At 37.7% G+C, this 16,607-nt stretch overlaps 1 protein-coding gene across 2 annotated transcripts in view; it reads left to right on the forward strand.

Annotated features, from left to right (window-relative positions):
• Positions 1-16,607, forward strand: part of MTHFD1L (methylenetetrahydrofolate dehydrogenase (NADP+ dependent) 1 like) — a 142,794-nt gene that overhangs the window by 62,611 nt on the left and 63,576 nt on the right. For both annotated transcript variants that reach the window (XM_039346910.1, XM_039346911.1), the window contains 5 exons: positions 624-726; positions 3,222-3,298; positions 4,603-4,743; positions 9,803-9,871; positions 11,544-11,655. In XM_039346910.1, the coding sequence (XP_039202844.1) occupies positions 624-726; positions 3,222-3,298; positions 4,603-4,743; positions 9,803-9,871; positions 11,544-11,655 (502 nt within the window). The remainder of the gene's footprint in view (positions 1-623; positions 727-3,221; positions 3,299-4,602; positions 4,744-9,802; positions 9,872-11,543; positions 11,656-16,607) is intronic.

Raw genomic sequence — 16,607 nt, forward strand, 5'->3', positions numbered from 1 at the left:
AGGGCAAACAGGACCTCCATCACCCAATATCCTACAGAATATTTGTCACTTCCCTTTGCATGCAGTAATTACAGTAGTTGATAGGGCTTATGGTTTCTTTTTGGAATGAATTGTTTCATACTTCATTCCGATGATGATGATGATAATAATGATGATGATAATAATAAAGTTGGAAGGGACCTTGGAGGTCATCTAGTCCAACCCCCTGCTCAGGCAGGAAACCCTATACCATTTCAGACAAATGGCTGTCCAGTCTCTTCTTGAAAACTTCCAGTGTTGGAGCATTCACCGCTTCTGGAGGCAGGTTGTTCCACTGGTTGATTGTTCTAACTGTCAGGAAGTTTCTCCTTAGTTCTAGGTTGCTTCTCTCCTTGATTAGTTTCCATCCGTTGCTTCTTGTCCTGCCTTCAGGAAAGAAAATTAGAACTGGAATGTCTATTGGGATGAACTTCTACCTGTTTGATTTCTACATTAAGAAAAACTGCAGTGGGTCAGATCAGGCTTTAGGTGCCATATAGGCTCAGTTTAGTTTGTATGAGAAGCAGTTATATGCCTTGAATAGGGCACCATGGCTTCTATGGTCAATTGTCTATTTCTATCTCTTTTTCTTTATTTGTTTTTAGCGGCTCGGAATAACCAAAATAGATCCTGATACATTAACCGCAGATGAGATTAACAAATTTGTGCGACTTGACATAGACACCTCTACGATAACGTGGCAACGGGGTAGGTATTAAACTAAAGGAGTCTCCATCTGGTCTACTTTGCTCTTGCATAAAGTCATCAGCCAGATATATTCTGGAAAGTTTCAACCCTAACATAAACAATTACTTTTGAAAGAAGCAGTTTTTGGCAAACATTTCTTCTCAGAACTGATTAAGTTATTCAGTGAAAAGGAAAAGTAATCTATGCCTTTGCTTAACTATCTTTTGTGACTTGATAATGGGCTCTGGAAGTGGAGCAACATCTGACACTATCCTGATTAGTATTTTGGTAACACATTAATAAGTAAGGTCTTGATTTTTCCTGTATATTTTGTACTTTGAATTTTGAGAACTGGAAATATGATACGTGTTTCCCCTTTTCTTCTTTTAACTCAGTGGTTTTATTGCTCTGGGCTAAAGACCCACAAAGACCTGACATAAAAGCTATGTAAATGTTCTGCCCATTCCTTAAGCTTTTTGCAATTCTCAGCAAATTTGGTGAATGTGAGAATGTAAAAGATCCTGCTTGTAAGAACCCAATTCTCACCCAGAATAAAAGCAGCATAGGTAATTTGTGGTGGAAAGCTGTAGTGAAACTGTTTTTGATTTCCTTAGTTTTTCACAATACCATAGAAACTGGAAAGGGAAGAGTATTGCTGACAATTATAAACAATGGCTTGGTAATAGGTAAGCCAGAGAGTATAAATTGTGTGTCTTCCTCAAAAGTACACATATCCTGTGAGTGTATGAAAGTATTAGGATGGTGTATTTTTGCCAGAGTCTATTTCTGACATTTCACAAGTTCCACTTCCTTAAAAACCTCCATTTAGAAATGGATGAAAGGATCATAAATAACAGTGTTGGATATTTCTCCAGTAGGCATCTGTTGAAGGAGCAAGCAAACCTATGACTTGTATATTTTTTTTCTGATGTCAAGAAATACAAAAGGAGAGGGTTTGCTTTAAGACATAACAACACACATTTCATCATTTTATTCATTGCTGTAGCTAGTAGGATATATTTAATGCTTCTTCCATGTAATCAGGACCCTGACTGGCCATGACTTGTGTTTGTCTGGGAAAGCCTATGCACATCTCCCTATGCATGGCCCTTGTTCTGCTGTCATCAAATCTAAGGTTGTCACAGGCTGACTTTGATCATAGAGTAGAAATATATATTCAGCAGATGGAATTTAACATACTAAGTAATCATAGAACAAATACATAATGCATTTTGGTAAATCTAGATAGCACAACTTCAGTTACTTGTCCATGTATACATCCTATCAAAAAATTATAAACTTGTCCGCTTTTTAGATGTAGCATGGAACACCCCTATAAGTTAGTCATTGCATTCTTCTTCCATGATGTTGAAGGTGAAAATAGCTTTTTTTTCCAGAATGAGAAGCACAAATCAAAACCGTCAAGAAAATATACGCAACTGAAAAAGGTTTTAAAACATTCCATGTTGTGGCCTACAAAATGTTATTTTAGAAAGCTTGTTTGATCCTCGTAAGATAGTGGTGTGTTTTTCCATATACATATTGAATTAAAACACCATATAATGTCTTATTAAACAAAAAAACTTCCTTAAATTTCTGCATTCATTGCAGGAGAACAGCATGTCCTTCCAAATTTTCATTTTATTTCTTTATTGAACAAACATTCACAATCACCCCTCTACCAGAAGAAAGTAGTATAAAAACATACTACTTAAAAATATCATTTTTAGAACATGCTCATTGTTCATCTACCTGTAAATGTAAAGTTAAAGCCTCTTTCAAGTCAGTTTTAACTCCTGGTAACTTCATGGACATGTCAATATTGTTTTCTTGGTAGCAATATGGAGGCGACTTGATCTTCCTTCTTCTGGGACATTTTTAATTTTTTTGTCTAGCAGTCTAACCTATAGTTTTGATGTTCCCTGGAGATCTCTCATCCAAATATTAACAGTCTTTAAATTTCTCAAATTATCCTTATTTCCAACAATTATTGGATCCAAAGGTAATTTAGATTGTTTTACGAACACTTTTAATTGAAAAATGAGGGGGGATTCTAAGGAAAGGTCTTTATATCTTCGTAGCTTAAAGGTTAAATTTTCCTATGAACAAAGTTTAGAACAGATAATTTTATAAGTTTGTTAACCAATATTTTGAAGTACCTTTTGACTTTGTCTGTGTTAAAAATAATAATTTGCACTCAGAAGTGAATATTTTAAAATTCTATAATCATCTTATTGCAAAACATGTAATTATTCTAGTCCCATATAAGAATTTGCAGCAAAATTCAACCACACAAAAACTTCTGCTGCTCTATCCTGCTACAGTTCCACACTTCCATAGCCTTTCAAAAGAAGAAGAATATGCATTAAGATAATGAAATATGTGGATGTTTAAATTATATCTATAATGTATCATATTAACAAAGTAAGATATGCAAACATTTCCCACCAATTTTGGTAGAAGAACAGAGGCTTTAATGCTTTAGTAAATGTTTCAGCTATTTGTTTTCTTTTCAGTGGTGGATACAAATGATAGATTCCTTAGAAAAATAACAATTGGCCAAGCAAACACAGAGAAGGGATTTTCTCGCCAGGTAAATAAAGTTCCAATACATTGTATGTTTGAGATTAAATTTCATGTACACTTTATGATGCTTTGTTCCTGCTATTATTTCAGTAAGTTAATATACCAAGGTTTAGAAATGAATACATCTGCACCATAACTTGAGGTACAGTTTAGGATCATTGTTTCTGTTTCTATTAAACATAATCTATGTTTATTCCAGAAGTTCAATCTGCTTTACTATCTATAGCAGTGATGGCGAACCTTTTAGAGACTGAATGTCCAAACTGCAACCCAAAACCCACTTATTTATCGCAAAGTGCCAGGGCTGCATCAGCATTGTGGTACCCTCAGGGGGGGCGGGGGCGTGGCCCACTGGGTGGGCATGGCTGCGGTGGGTATGGCAGACTGGGTGAGCCAGTCCCTCGCCATCTCCAGGGCATCCCGGGGGACCAATGCCACTTGCTCGCTCACTTCCTGCCCTGTCACTTCCAAACACCATGTGCTTACTACTCTGGCAAACTCTGCTGGAGCAACGGCACACGTGCCCACAGAGAGGACTCTGAGTGCCACCTCTGGCACGCGTGCCATAGGTTCGCCACCACTGATCTATAGTATACAGAAATAATTTCATTTCAACATAGAATTAGATAGAGCTGAAAAAATATGTAGAATTAGAACTTAATGGATTACCTCTATTGGTAAATTAGCTCAAAAGTGATATAGATGAAATGGCCACCTGAGATTCCAATATACTCTTGAGAGCATTTAAGAGCCTATTGCTAAATAAAATAAATATAAAAGAAGGATATCAGATGGAATATTCAACCTCCTTCAAGCTTAATGTGATGGGCAGGTGGGCCTAGTTCTTTACATAAACAGCTAGAGAACTCACTAGATAAGAAATTGGTCTTCTATATAACCATAAAGACAATGTTGTCCTTTACTATGTTAAATGAGAGTATGTTATAAGCTTTCCCTAGGGCTACAAGAATCAAACCATTTAGCCATCATTCCCAGCACTCACCTAGGTACTAAGCTCTCAGGATTTTATCTCACACTATGCTGATCTTGCCAGCTTTACAGACCAACAGAGAACAATATAAAATCTCCTACAAGTGAGCTTGACATGGTGTCTAAATAAACTGCAGATTGCTTTGTGGTTTGCTTAGCAAGAATATACAAGTGGTTTCCATGACCACCTTCTGGGTTGTTGTTTTTTTTTTTAAAAAATTCCCAATCTAGCTGACAGCTATGAGACTATGTTAGGCATGTAGGATATCCAGTTATGCGCTTTAAATGTCTGTTTCTACATCTTTCCTTTTCTGTTCACAGACTCGGTTTGATATAGCTGTTGCAAGTGAAATTATGGCAATATTAGCGCTAACCAGTAGCCTGTCTGATATGAAAGAGAGACTGGGAAAAATTGTGGTTGCTAACAATACAAAAGGGCAACCTGTGACAGCACAAGATTTGGTGTGTATTACTTATTTATAATGTTTTCATAATGTTTCAGTGGTTGACAAGCAGCAACATATGATAAAATAATACAGTAATCATAAAAATAATAATACAGTTATTATCTAATGATAATGCAAGCAATTATGATATAATCATAAAATGATACCACCATACAGCATCAGGCAAAACCTTATCAGTTCCCTGTCTACACATGTCTCTGTCCCCAAATGCATGCTGGAAAAGGGAGGGTGCAAATCTTATAGCTGGTGGGAGTGCAGGAGCCACTCTCCTATGGAAAACTCTTCTTCAAATACTATATCTTAACAAGAAATGGAAAGCAAGCACTTTCTATAAGCAAAGTTTTGGTTTTGTTCAGCTTAAACGATCTCAGTCAGCTTCAATCAGCCTCTAAGGTAGGGGTCTTCAAACTTGGCCCTTTTACGACTTGTGGACTTCAATTCTCAGAATTCCTCAGCCAGGCACGCTGGCTGAGGAATTCTGGGAGTTGAAGTCCACAAGTCGTAAAAGGGCCAAGTTTGAAGACCCCTGCTCTAAGGCATGTAGCATTTTAAAGGGAAGCACAACATCTTGAAATGCACCTGAAAATATATCGGCAAATGATAAAGGATACATGGTGGGAGATGCCAAGACTGCTACAATTAGTAAAGAACACAGGACACTAGTTCCCACCGTATTGACATTTTATGACAATTTTGAGTGTTCCCTTTAATGTGCAGAGCATTACATTTTGCATTATTTGTATAAGCTGTAAGCATGCAATGCTTTTTGAAAATGTTTCTTTGGGTTTAGAAATACAGTGCAGGTAAGAGATAACATGCTACCTATCTATTCATGAAGCAGTTGCTCAAAAGAACCAAGCACTAGTCTACATGCATACACATTCTCCTTGCTTTTTTTTTTTTTTTTTTGAAAAGGACTTCAATCACTTTGCTTTCCTGTTGCTTTTATACCTTTTGCAGTGGAGAATATGGGAGAGGAATTGAAGTAACTATTTGTAGAACAGTGGTTCTCAACCTTTTTATACGGTGACCCCGGACATAAGCAGGCGGCGCGCATGCGCGGCGGCGCCCCCTGCGTGGCACGCATGCGCGGCACCGCCCCTGCATGGCGCGCATGCACAGCGCCTCCCCCTGCACAGCGTGCATATGCGGCGGCGCCTCCCCCTGCGTGGCACACATGCGCGGCGGCGCCCCCCTGCACGGCACACATGCGCGGCACGTCCCCATGCGCAGCGCGCATGCGTGGCAGCACCCCCATGCACGACGCGCATGCGCGGCGGCACCCTCATGTGCCGCCCCTGCGTGGCGTGCATGCGCGGCACCACCCCCTGCGCCGGCTGACAAAAAAATGGCGGATCGCGTTGTTTGGCGACCCCCGTGAAATGGTCGTTCGACCCCAAATAGGGTCGCGACCCACAGTTTGAGAACCGCTGTTGTAGAACATTAATGACAACAATAATAATGTTTGGTCTCAAAAAAACTCTCACTTGAGTGCATATTTTGATTTGATTAGGAGCCGTGGTGGCACAGTGGTTAGAATGCAGTACTGCAGGATACTTCTGCTGACTGCCAGCTGCCAGCAGTTTGGCAGTTCGATTCTCACCGGCTCAAGGTTGATTCAGCCTTCCATCCTTCCGAGGTCAGTAAAATGAGGACCCGGATTATTGGGGCCAATAGGCCGACTCTGTAAACTGCTTAGAGTGGGCTGTAAAGCACTGTACAGCGGTATATAAGTCTAAGTGCTATCACTATTGCTACTGATGAATAGAAAGGTAAAGGTTTCTCTTTCCAGTCATGTCGACTCTAGAGGATGGTGCTTAACTCTGTTTCTTGGCCAAGGAAGCCAGCGTTGTCTGAAAACTTTTTCCATGGTCATGTGGCCAGCATGGCTATACTCCAAAGTCACACAGAACACTATTATATTCCCACCAAAGTGGTGCCCATTAATCTACTTGCATTTGCATGCTTTCAAACTGCTAAGTGGGCAGGAGATGGGGCAAGTAATGGGAGTTCACCCATCGGGCAGCTTTTGGGTCTCAAACCTGGACTGTCAGCTTCCTAGCTGACAAGCCCAGTATCTTTAACCGTTGAGCCATCATGCCCCTTCATTTTGATTAATAATAGCACATATTCAAATGTGAATGCATTTTTTAAATTACTTTGATTTCTGTCTCTGTAAAATATTTTCATGCATTTTTACAATTCTTTATTTAATATTCAGCCAAAACCACTAATTCCTTCTTTCTTTTATTTGTTTCGGATATGAATAATATTCAATATACCCAGCAACTCTCTTTGGTTTGAGTTTCAAGAGGGCTATATCACATCTTTAGCATAGTGTAATGAAATCTAAAATACACATTGGCCGATGAAAACCAGATGCTGCAAGGAATGGAGGTGGGAGGAGGCAGAGAAGGAAAGATAAATTGAATATTTAATAAACTCAGAAGCTCTTTTCCAAAGTATAATGATTTTTTTTAGAAAGCCTGCCTCAGTAATGGAACTACAGGATTTGTTGCCAAAATATGGTGTTCATTGAGCATAGTCTTGAAGACTAGATTGCAATTTGGCGGCTGTCTCATAACAAATTGTTTGATGGATTGATGCCATATCTTCACGGTAAATTAAGCTGGCACCTTCAAGATTAGTATTTCAGCAACCTTAAGGAATATGAAATAAATATGTAGCTATTTATATAGTAATGACATTTATCAAATTACATATCTTTGAAAAATATAGAAATGCACCTACTTAGCAATTTATTCATTTTACAAAGAATGTACAAATAAGGATATTTCTGCAACCAAAAAGTGTGAGGATTAGTCGTAAGCTACTTTTTTCAGCCCACCGTAACTGAATGGTTGTTAAATGAATGGCTGTAAGTTGAGAGCTCTCGATAATTCTTTACAATGAATCTGAGTTTCTTTGAAAATTTCATTGAAAACCAAAATTCACCTTTAATCTAAAAGACACAGTTTGGGACCATTAATAAATCTTCAGACAAACTATCTGTATATGAAAGCATCTGCAAATAAGTTAGGCAGCCTGGAAGTCAGTTGCAGATTTAAAAACTGATATTGATTATGTGCTATCAAGTTATTGTCATATCTTAGTGATCACATGAGTAGATTTTCTTCATGGATACAGATTGCTAAATTCCAAAACATGGCACCTTGGCTTTCAGACTGCCAGTACTTGAACAACTTATAGTCATTAGGAAAGAAAGAAAGAAAGAAAGAAAGAAAGAAAGAAAGAAAGAAAGAAAGATGTGCAGATTAACACAATGCCCTATTTCTCTTACAGTTTCTCAGCTGATGTTGAAAGTATGCTATTTCTATGCTTGAATTTGCATAAATCAATAGCAGCCATTGAGAGGATTAATTAATTGTCTTTACTATAGAATAATAACTTTATTGTGACTTTGAGTGTACACTAATTGCCATACATTATAATGAAATTTCGTTGCATACAGCTCTCAAAGGGTCACCACTTCCGATATACACTACATAAATATGACATAAATAAATAAATGAATACAGAATTATGCATATACCCACATATATTATATGACACAGAGAAACAACAGTCTAGTTTGGGTTATGTATACATGTGCATGACGAGAAAAACGAATCTTGCGAGTTTACCAAACGGATGGCACAGGGAACAAAGTTATTACAGAATCAGGTATAAAGTGCGGCAATGAATTCCATTTAATTCTGTGTTGAGTGAACTATATATTTGATTATATATTTGTATATCCTGTATTTCTTATATTACATTGGATGACAGTAGGTTCCATTGTTACAGGAAACTGAGAAATACATTTTTCCAAGCTAGTTATGATTTTAGTGATCCAACTGCCTTTTAAGAAAAATGATTAAAAGCCCCAATGTTGCTGGTAACTATTACTCATAAAGAAGGTTATATAACTCCCCAATCCTTCTTTTTTTTTCTTTCCCATCTTTACAGTGTCCATTTCAAAATGGGGCATAATCCAGGTTCCAAATTTTACCTCACATTTTAAAACAGCAAGGTTTTAACCATTGTAATAATACTCTAATAATTTCAGTAGTAGCTGCTCCCCCTTCCCACTCTGCAAAAGTAAAAATGGTTAGGAGAGGCTGATTGCTGGAATCTTTTGGTTCTTCCAGATTTTCTTCTGCTGGCATTTTATAAGTGCCCTCACATTGTCTGCTAGAGGTGCTAGCCCATTGATAAAATGCTTGCAAAGAAGGCAAAGAGTTACATGCTACTAATTTATCAGAATCTTAGCTGCTACCTCTTTCACACCCCTTCACACACATCACTACTTACCTAGCAGGATGCTCCTTATTGTCCTTATTTACTTTTGTCCTTTTTAATGGCAGGAAGTGAGCTGCTCAAATCTATCATTAGAATGCAACTCCCCATCATTTTTATTTCCTCTGAAAACTTATTGGGCCTCTTTATGTCTTACAATGTAGATAGGCTGATGCTTTATAGGTGGGACAAGAAACTTGCTAGACATTTAGGGAAAGGTCCACAGTACATTCAAATTCCTGAACATCAGGCTGAGGACGTCAGCAATGCGGGTTATAGAAAGCAGCATGAATGAACTAGAAAATTTGTGTTTACAAACACTACTTTTGATTTCTCCTGAATCCAACACAATCTAAGGGAGATCTCCCCTTTCTAACACATGTAGAAACCCTGGGAAAGGTAGTAATCTTGAATAATGTCAAGTTCTCAAACCGCATAACACTTTGTTGACCTGTGCCTTGACATATTTTTTACATTCGGTACAGGTTATTTCTTTCAAATTATAATATTTAAATGTTATAAATCAGAAACTTATTTACAGTTTATAGAAATTGAGGCCATTCTTTTTTCTTATTTCTTTTAATTTGTGATACCATCATTCTATAAAGCTAGAATAATCAATTCCAGCTTTATCCTTACTAGATTTGTTTGTTTTTACCTAAATTACCTGAAGTCTTAGGTTAGTTTGCTTGAACTTCTTCTTAGATTCAAATAACATTAACCTTAAAACTAAAACAAAAATCTCTTTGTTTTAGGGAGTAACTGGTGCTTTGGCAGTTTTGATGAAGGATGCAATTAAACCAACATTGATGCAGACTTTGGAGGTGGGTCCAATCATCTGTAATCCGAGGCTTCATTTCTTTCTTCATAAATCTAAGTTGCTAGCATATGTTTTTAAAGTTTTGAACATTTTAAGAGTACGCTCATTGCTATTCATCTCCTAGAAAAATGGGGTTCACTCACAGAACAAATTCCCCACCCCACATATTGCCCAAGTCTGTACAAATGGCTTCTGGGATTATGAGAGTAATGAGCTAAAGAAGACTGGGAAATGAAAAGGAAGTCTTCAATGTGACCCAAAAGTGCTTTTTCAAAAGGCAACTGGACTTTCTTTGTTTTTCTTTGAAGACATGTTGCTTCCCTTCCAAGAAACTTCTTCACTTCAGTTCAGAAGTAAAATACAGAAGTTTGGAGAACGAACCTTCACCCACAGAAGAAGATGGTCCAGGTCCAGAGCCAAAGAGGGCATTAAAAATGACACCAGTACCTTTAATCACACCTGTCACCGGTGCATTTCCTGAAGCAATGAAAAGTGAAGCATCCACATCATCTGTACCCAAGCTGCCATATTTTGGACCAGATGTAGCTTCTGAAAGTTCTTCGAGGTCCCTTGGTAGAACATGTTATGGAAGATGAATGCAAGCATGAGTGACCCTGAACAGGTCCTCTTGGTCCAGGAACAGTTGCAAATGGCACACAGTATGTAGCTGTGCAAAAGCCCTCTACTACTGTTTCCATTTGTTCTTCAAGAAGGAGTTTTGAATCTAGATGAACCTTCAGTTTGTAACCAATATCTCTCTGTGTGTGAGAGTATAATCCCATTCAGATGGACTTTCTCTGGGATCATGTGATTCTACCTTGGAGGGATTTAGTTGGAATCTGTTCCTCCCCCAGAAGAAGGATCCTGGTCACCATCCCCAAACATAACCAGTTTGGTTCCCATGTTGTACCCAGCCTGAAACCTGCAGAGAGCTTTAGAAACAGCAAATTATTTAAGGATTTAATGAATTTGCTACTTCTAGAGCTGTCTGCAGTCGCAGTTCTTCTCAGAGGAATTTTACATCAATTGAATCAGTTGAGAACCCCACAGATCTAACAGTGAAAAAGAATTAACAGATACTCTTAGATTTTTACTTTCTACCTGTGAAATTCAATGTATGTGCCCAAAGCAAGAAGATGCATTTGATTCTGTGGTGTTTACTCTCATATAAGAAGGTATACATACTTTACAGCCTGATGTACATGGTCTAATTTTAAAAAGCTGAGTTATGACAATGAGTTGATTGAAGGAGCGGGCTTAGTTGCAGGTCACAGCAGCTCTGTACAAAGAAAACCAGATGGCGGAGAGGCTGCAGATATGGATTATAGAGTAAGATAATTAATTCTACACATTAATAATGAAATTATTATGACATAACTCAAAAAGTGAACCTTGATTTGCAACAAAAAAGTGTAATTATGTGTTTAGGGACTGTGTTTAATAATATACTATATGCTGAAATATGGCACAATCAGTAACATGTGATTGCCCTGGAATATTGGTTGTATTATACCAATATACTACCTCCTTATCCCATGTCAGGTGTTTGATGTAACTTCAGAATGCTGTAAAAATTAATGTAAAATGATTGCTCTCTTGTTCTTAATGTCACGTCGATTTAAGCTATAGTGGGGAATTCAATATGTTTAAAATAATAATTTATTATTTTCTTCTAGGGTACTCCAGTTTTTGTGCATGCTGGACCTTTTGCAAATATTGCACATGGCAATTCTTCAGTTTTGGCAGACATGCTTGCCCTTAAATTGGTCGGCAAAGAAGGATTTGTAGGTGAGAAAACTAATATTATTTTAGCATACTGATGTAGGTCTGGAACAGTTTAGTCTGAAATGTGTTCTTAGGAGTGAATGCCCAACTATAAATTATTTAATAGCATTTGTTTGTGAAATTTTCTGTTTGGTTTATTTATTTATTTGGGATTCTACATTAAAAACATTAAAATTTTGCTGACATTAGAGACAGTAAAATTAATGTCATTGAAACAGTTTTCACAGTGGCATGGGATACATATTAAAGAAGTACTTTTTAAACACTTCTGTAGGGCTCCAGAGCATACCAGATGAAAGGAGGACTGTAAATTCCACTGTTTCGTGTAGCCTTAATGAAAGGGAAGATAATATTTCTGCTTAGATAGCTGTCTTCTGTTAATGATAGATCATAGGCTTTGCTTCCTCCGCGGAAACCAAGACATTCTCTGCTTTGTTCAGGTAAAGGCAGGGAAAAAAAACCTTTCTGACAGCACGCTGAACTGATTAGTAATAACAGCTCTGAATCCTAGGATCATAATATTAGGGAAGACTTCAGAAGTCATTCTGTCCAGCTTCCTTCCCAGTTCAAGATCTGCTAATACATTTCAGACAAGTGGCTATTTGAAGATCTCCAATAAAAGGGAACATATCTATATCTGAGACAACCTGTTTCACTGGTGTCAGCTCTGACCATCCAGAAATGTCTCCTAACATCTAGCCTAAGGGACGTGGTGACTTAACAGTTAAGACACTAGGCCTTATTGACCAGAAGATTGGCAGTTGAAAACCTGAGCACTACACAATGGAGTGAGCTCCCATTCTTGCCCCAGATCCTGCCAGCCTAGCAGTTTGAAAGCATGCAAATACAAGTAGAAAAATAGGTACCACTTCAGTGGCAAGGTAACAAGGTTCTGTGCTCCTTGGCGTATAGTCATGTGGCCAGCATGACCATGGATATGTCTTCAGACAATGCTGGCTCTCTGTTAAGAAGTGGAGATGAGCACTGCCCCCTAGAGTCAGGCACAAAGGGTCAGGGGAAACCTTTACCTTTACCTTACAGCTAGCCTAAATTTGTTTCCTTATGATTTCTTCCAACTGTTTCTGGTCCTGTCCAGAATCAATGATCTGATTCTGCATAATCAATGTACAATGTTTTTAATTTAAATATGGCAGATAACCTTTCTGGAATAGATCTTTCCATCCCTTAGACAAACACCGCCTCCCCATGAGATAACTTCCCTAGGATGCTGATGCCTCCTGTTCTGAAGATGTTGAAGAGCACTGGGCCCAGAACAGAGCCCTAGGGCACCCCACTACACACTTCCCTCCATGTAGATGTGGTTCCATTGAGGACCACTCGCTGAGTACGGCCGGTCAGCCAGCTACGGATCCATCTGGTTGTGATGCTGTCTACCCCACATTTTTCTATCTTGTCAAGTAGTAGGTTGTGATCTACTTTATCAAATGCCTTACTGAAGTCCAAGTAAATTATGTCCACAGCATTCCTCTGATCCACTAATTTTGTCACTTGGTCAAAGAATGCAATAAGATTTGTCTGGCATGATCTATTTTTGACAAACCCAAGTTGGCTTTTAGTAATGACTTTGTTTGCCTCTAGGTGTTCGTTGATTCGTTGTTTGATTATCTTTTCCAGGATCTTCCCAGGTATTGAGGTCAGGCTGATAGGTCTGTAATTTCCTGGGTCCATTTTTTTTCCTTTTTTGAAGATGGGAACTACATCAGCTCTTTTCCAGTCCTCTGGTAGTTCCCCTGTGCTCCAGGATCTTTGAAAAATATAGTTCAGTGGTTCTGAGATCACATCTGCCAGTTCCTTGAGAACCTTGGGGTGTAATCCATCTGGTCCTGGTGATTTGAACTTGTCTAGGCTGGACAGGTGTTCACTTACCATTTTCTTGCCTATCTTAACTTGTGTTTCTATTCTGTTTTTTATGGCACTATTTTTGATAGGTTGATCTGTTTTTTCCCTTCCATAACATAGTGAATTATTTCCTTATTAAATAATTCAGATGAGTGGATTCATATGTGAAACAAATATGGTGAATTAATTCTTCTTTTTGGAACTGAAAATAAAATGCATTGGCTCTGAGTATCCATGTTACTGAAACACTGCATGTAGCCCTGCAATTATTTCACCATTGTGAAGTCTGGAATGGTCTATAACTAAAGAATGGTGATGCCATGAATCAAGAACAGGAATAGACATATAAATGAAACCAAATAAAAACAGAGAATGAGTCACTGAATACAGAATTTAGGTAACTGTATTGTATTTTGTCCTGACCTGTTTGCTTTTTATCACAACCTTTGTCAAGGGGAATACATTACAGATTTAATTATTGTAATATAGAAGTTAAGGGCGTTGTCTTGTTTAGTATATATAAAGCATACAAAGATCCATAATTTCTCCTCTTCCCCTGCCTCCTTTGGCACACAGCCTTTTTCTGTTATTGCGATAGCAGATAACTGGATAACTTTTGGCAAACTTTGTAAATATTGTAAACATAAGTAGAATGGAGCCTTTATCAGCTGTCCAAATAATTTATTTATTTTATGGCACAGTTAAGATGATCACTGAAACAAAATACCCTATGGTAGTTGATGAGCTATCTATGTAGCATGCATACAGTTTATGCCTATCTACACTCCAAAGCCTGCAGCAGGTTTATAAATTCCCTGGTAAAAAAACCCACTGCAGCCTCAATATTTAAGTGAAATGGATGCTATCCAAAACTTTTTTATAAATGTATTTCTTTTGTGATAGCCCTTTCTCCAAAAAAGGAAACAAAACCTCAGTTCTTTAGCTGTAAGCCTCTTTTGGCAACATAAGCACAAGTCTTAATATTTGCATTGTCCCAAGTTGTTTATGACCGCTTGTGTTTGCTTGACTTCACAGAAAATTCACTATGCAATGAGTGTTCCAGTGAGAGTTGCACTCAGACTCCTAGCTATAGTATATTGTGATATAACAGTGTCTCTCTACTATTTCTTTTTCTAATTAAGAAAATATCTAATGCTTTCTTACTATTATTTTATCTTAAATTAAGTTCTCTTTTCCTGGGTTTTGGATATTAATATTAATTAAGAATTGTGTGTAAGGAGAATCATTGCTCTTAGCATTTAGCTGCAACTTAATCTCACTTCCTACTGCATTTCAGATATAAGTGGTATAAAAAAAAACCTTATAATTTACAAGAGATAGCACTGTGATGCTGATGAAGAGTAGTAATTCCCATCCAGTTATAACACATATGCAATTATTATTAAATATACACATAAATGTAAGCTTGGAAGACTGTTTCCTTTTTCTCTGTAATATGTAATCAACCTCAAGCTTGAAAGTCATCTCCATGTGGCCCACAGAATTCAGGCAAAAGCCCTACCCTTAAATTCCATTGATCAGACTCTTGTGTCTAACTGAGAACATTTAGTCCTGAGGAGAGAGGATTTGGGAAGTAAAAATAAATTCAGGAAGATGTATTTCCCATATATTTTCTTTTCCCTGGACATGTCCTGAGAGGCAGTCACCTTTCAGGCTGTTGAAAAAAATCCCATTCCAGGGTTTAGTACAGCTCTTCCCTGGAGAAAAGATGTATTCCTATGCTCTTAGCAGCCAGTCATGTAAGCAGAGGCAGGAAATCATGTTTCTGGGTAAGACAGTATGCTAAACTTTTTAGAAGAGGTGGATCGTTTGTTGAATTATTTGTTGGTTAAATGCATAGCTTGCTTAGCCATCAGCGAAAACCTGTTGTGTTACAGCTATTAAAATTTATGCCTTCCACATATATCCGAAGGACAAGGGCAGTTAAGAAATATGAAATAAATAAGTAAATAAAAAATGAATGAGAATTGTAAAAAAGGGCAAAATTGAAGGAATAGAGGTTTTTTTCCTATCTATCTATCTATCTATCTATCTATCTATCTATCTATCTATCTATCTATCTATCTATTTATTGAGGCCTTTGAATTATGGTGCTGGAGAAGACTCCTGCGAGTCCCTTGGACTGCAAGGCGTTCAAACCGGTCAGTCCTAGAAGAGATCAACCCCGACTGCTCTTTAGAAGGCCAGATCCTGAAGTTGAAACTCAAGTACTTTGGCCACTTAATGAGAAGGAAGGATTCACTGGAGAAGAGCCTAATGCTGGAAAAGATTGAGGGCAGTAGAAGAAGGGGACGACAGAGAATGAGATGGCTGGATGGAGTCACTGAAGCAGTAGGTGTGAATTTAAACGGACTCCAGAAGATGGTGGAGGACCTGGAGGAGCGTTGTCCATGGGGCCACGATGGGTCGGATACGACTTCGCAATTAACAACAACAACTATCTATCTATCTATCTATCTATCTATCTATCTATCTATCTATCTATCTATCTAATATATATATAATATATAATATAATTCAAATTGTTGGTCCTTAAGAAACAATGTAGTATTGAAGAGGCCAGCTTAGAAATAATATATCACGAAACAATAGAAAAGATTGCAAACAACAAAAGAAAGCATACAATTTTATCCAAAGACTAACAATTATTCATAAAGGCAGTGTTTCTTTGTCATCCACTTCCCTAATAAGTCATGAGCAAATGTCTGCAAATAATTATTTCTTTTAGGAAATAAATATTTCCAGCATACAGGACTATAATTTGGAATTACATCATATTTTAAACAAAGATTTCCCAAGCGGCCTTATCTCTTCTCAGGACAAACACCATAAAAAGCCGGATTACTCCCTGAAAAAAATGTTAATAATTGTTTTTTTTTGAGAGAGAGACCCAGTGATGATATGTAGAGAAAAAAAAAGAAAGCCATGGCTTGATGTTTCCTGTGAAAGAGTGCCCGTTGTATATTGCTGTTACTATCTAATGTTCCTATTGTGTGGATTAATTTCCAGGAAAATATCCCGTGGTTGCATGTGGGCTTGTTTACTTAAAACGTAAAATCGATCACCTCAATTTT

Source organism: Crotalus tigris, unplaced genomic scaffold, assembly GCF_016545835.1.
Source record: "Crotalus tigris isolate CLP2741 ecotype Arizona unplaced genomic scaffold, ASM1654583v1 scf7180000018030.5226217, whole genome shotgun sequence".
Lineage (NCBI taxonomy): Eukaryota > Metazoa > Chordata > Lepidosauria > Squamata > Viperidae > Crotalus > Crotalus tigris.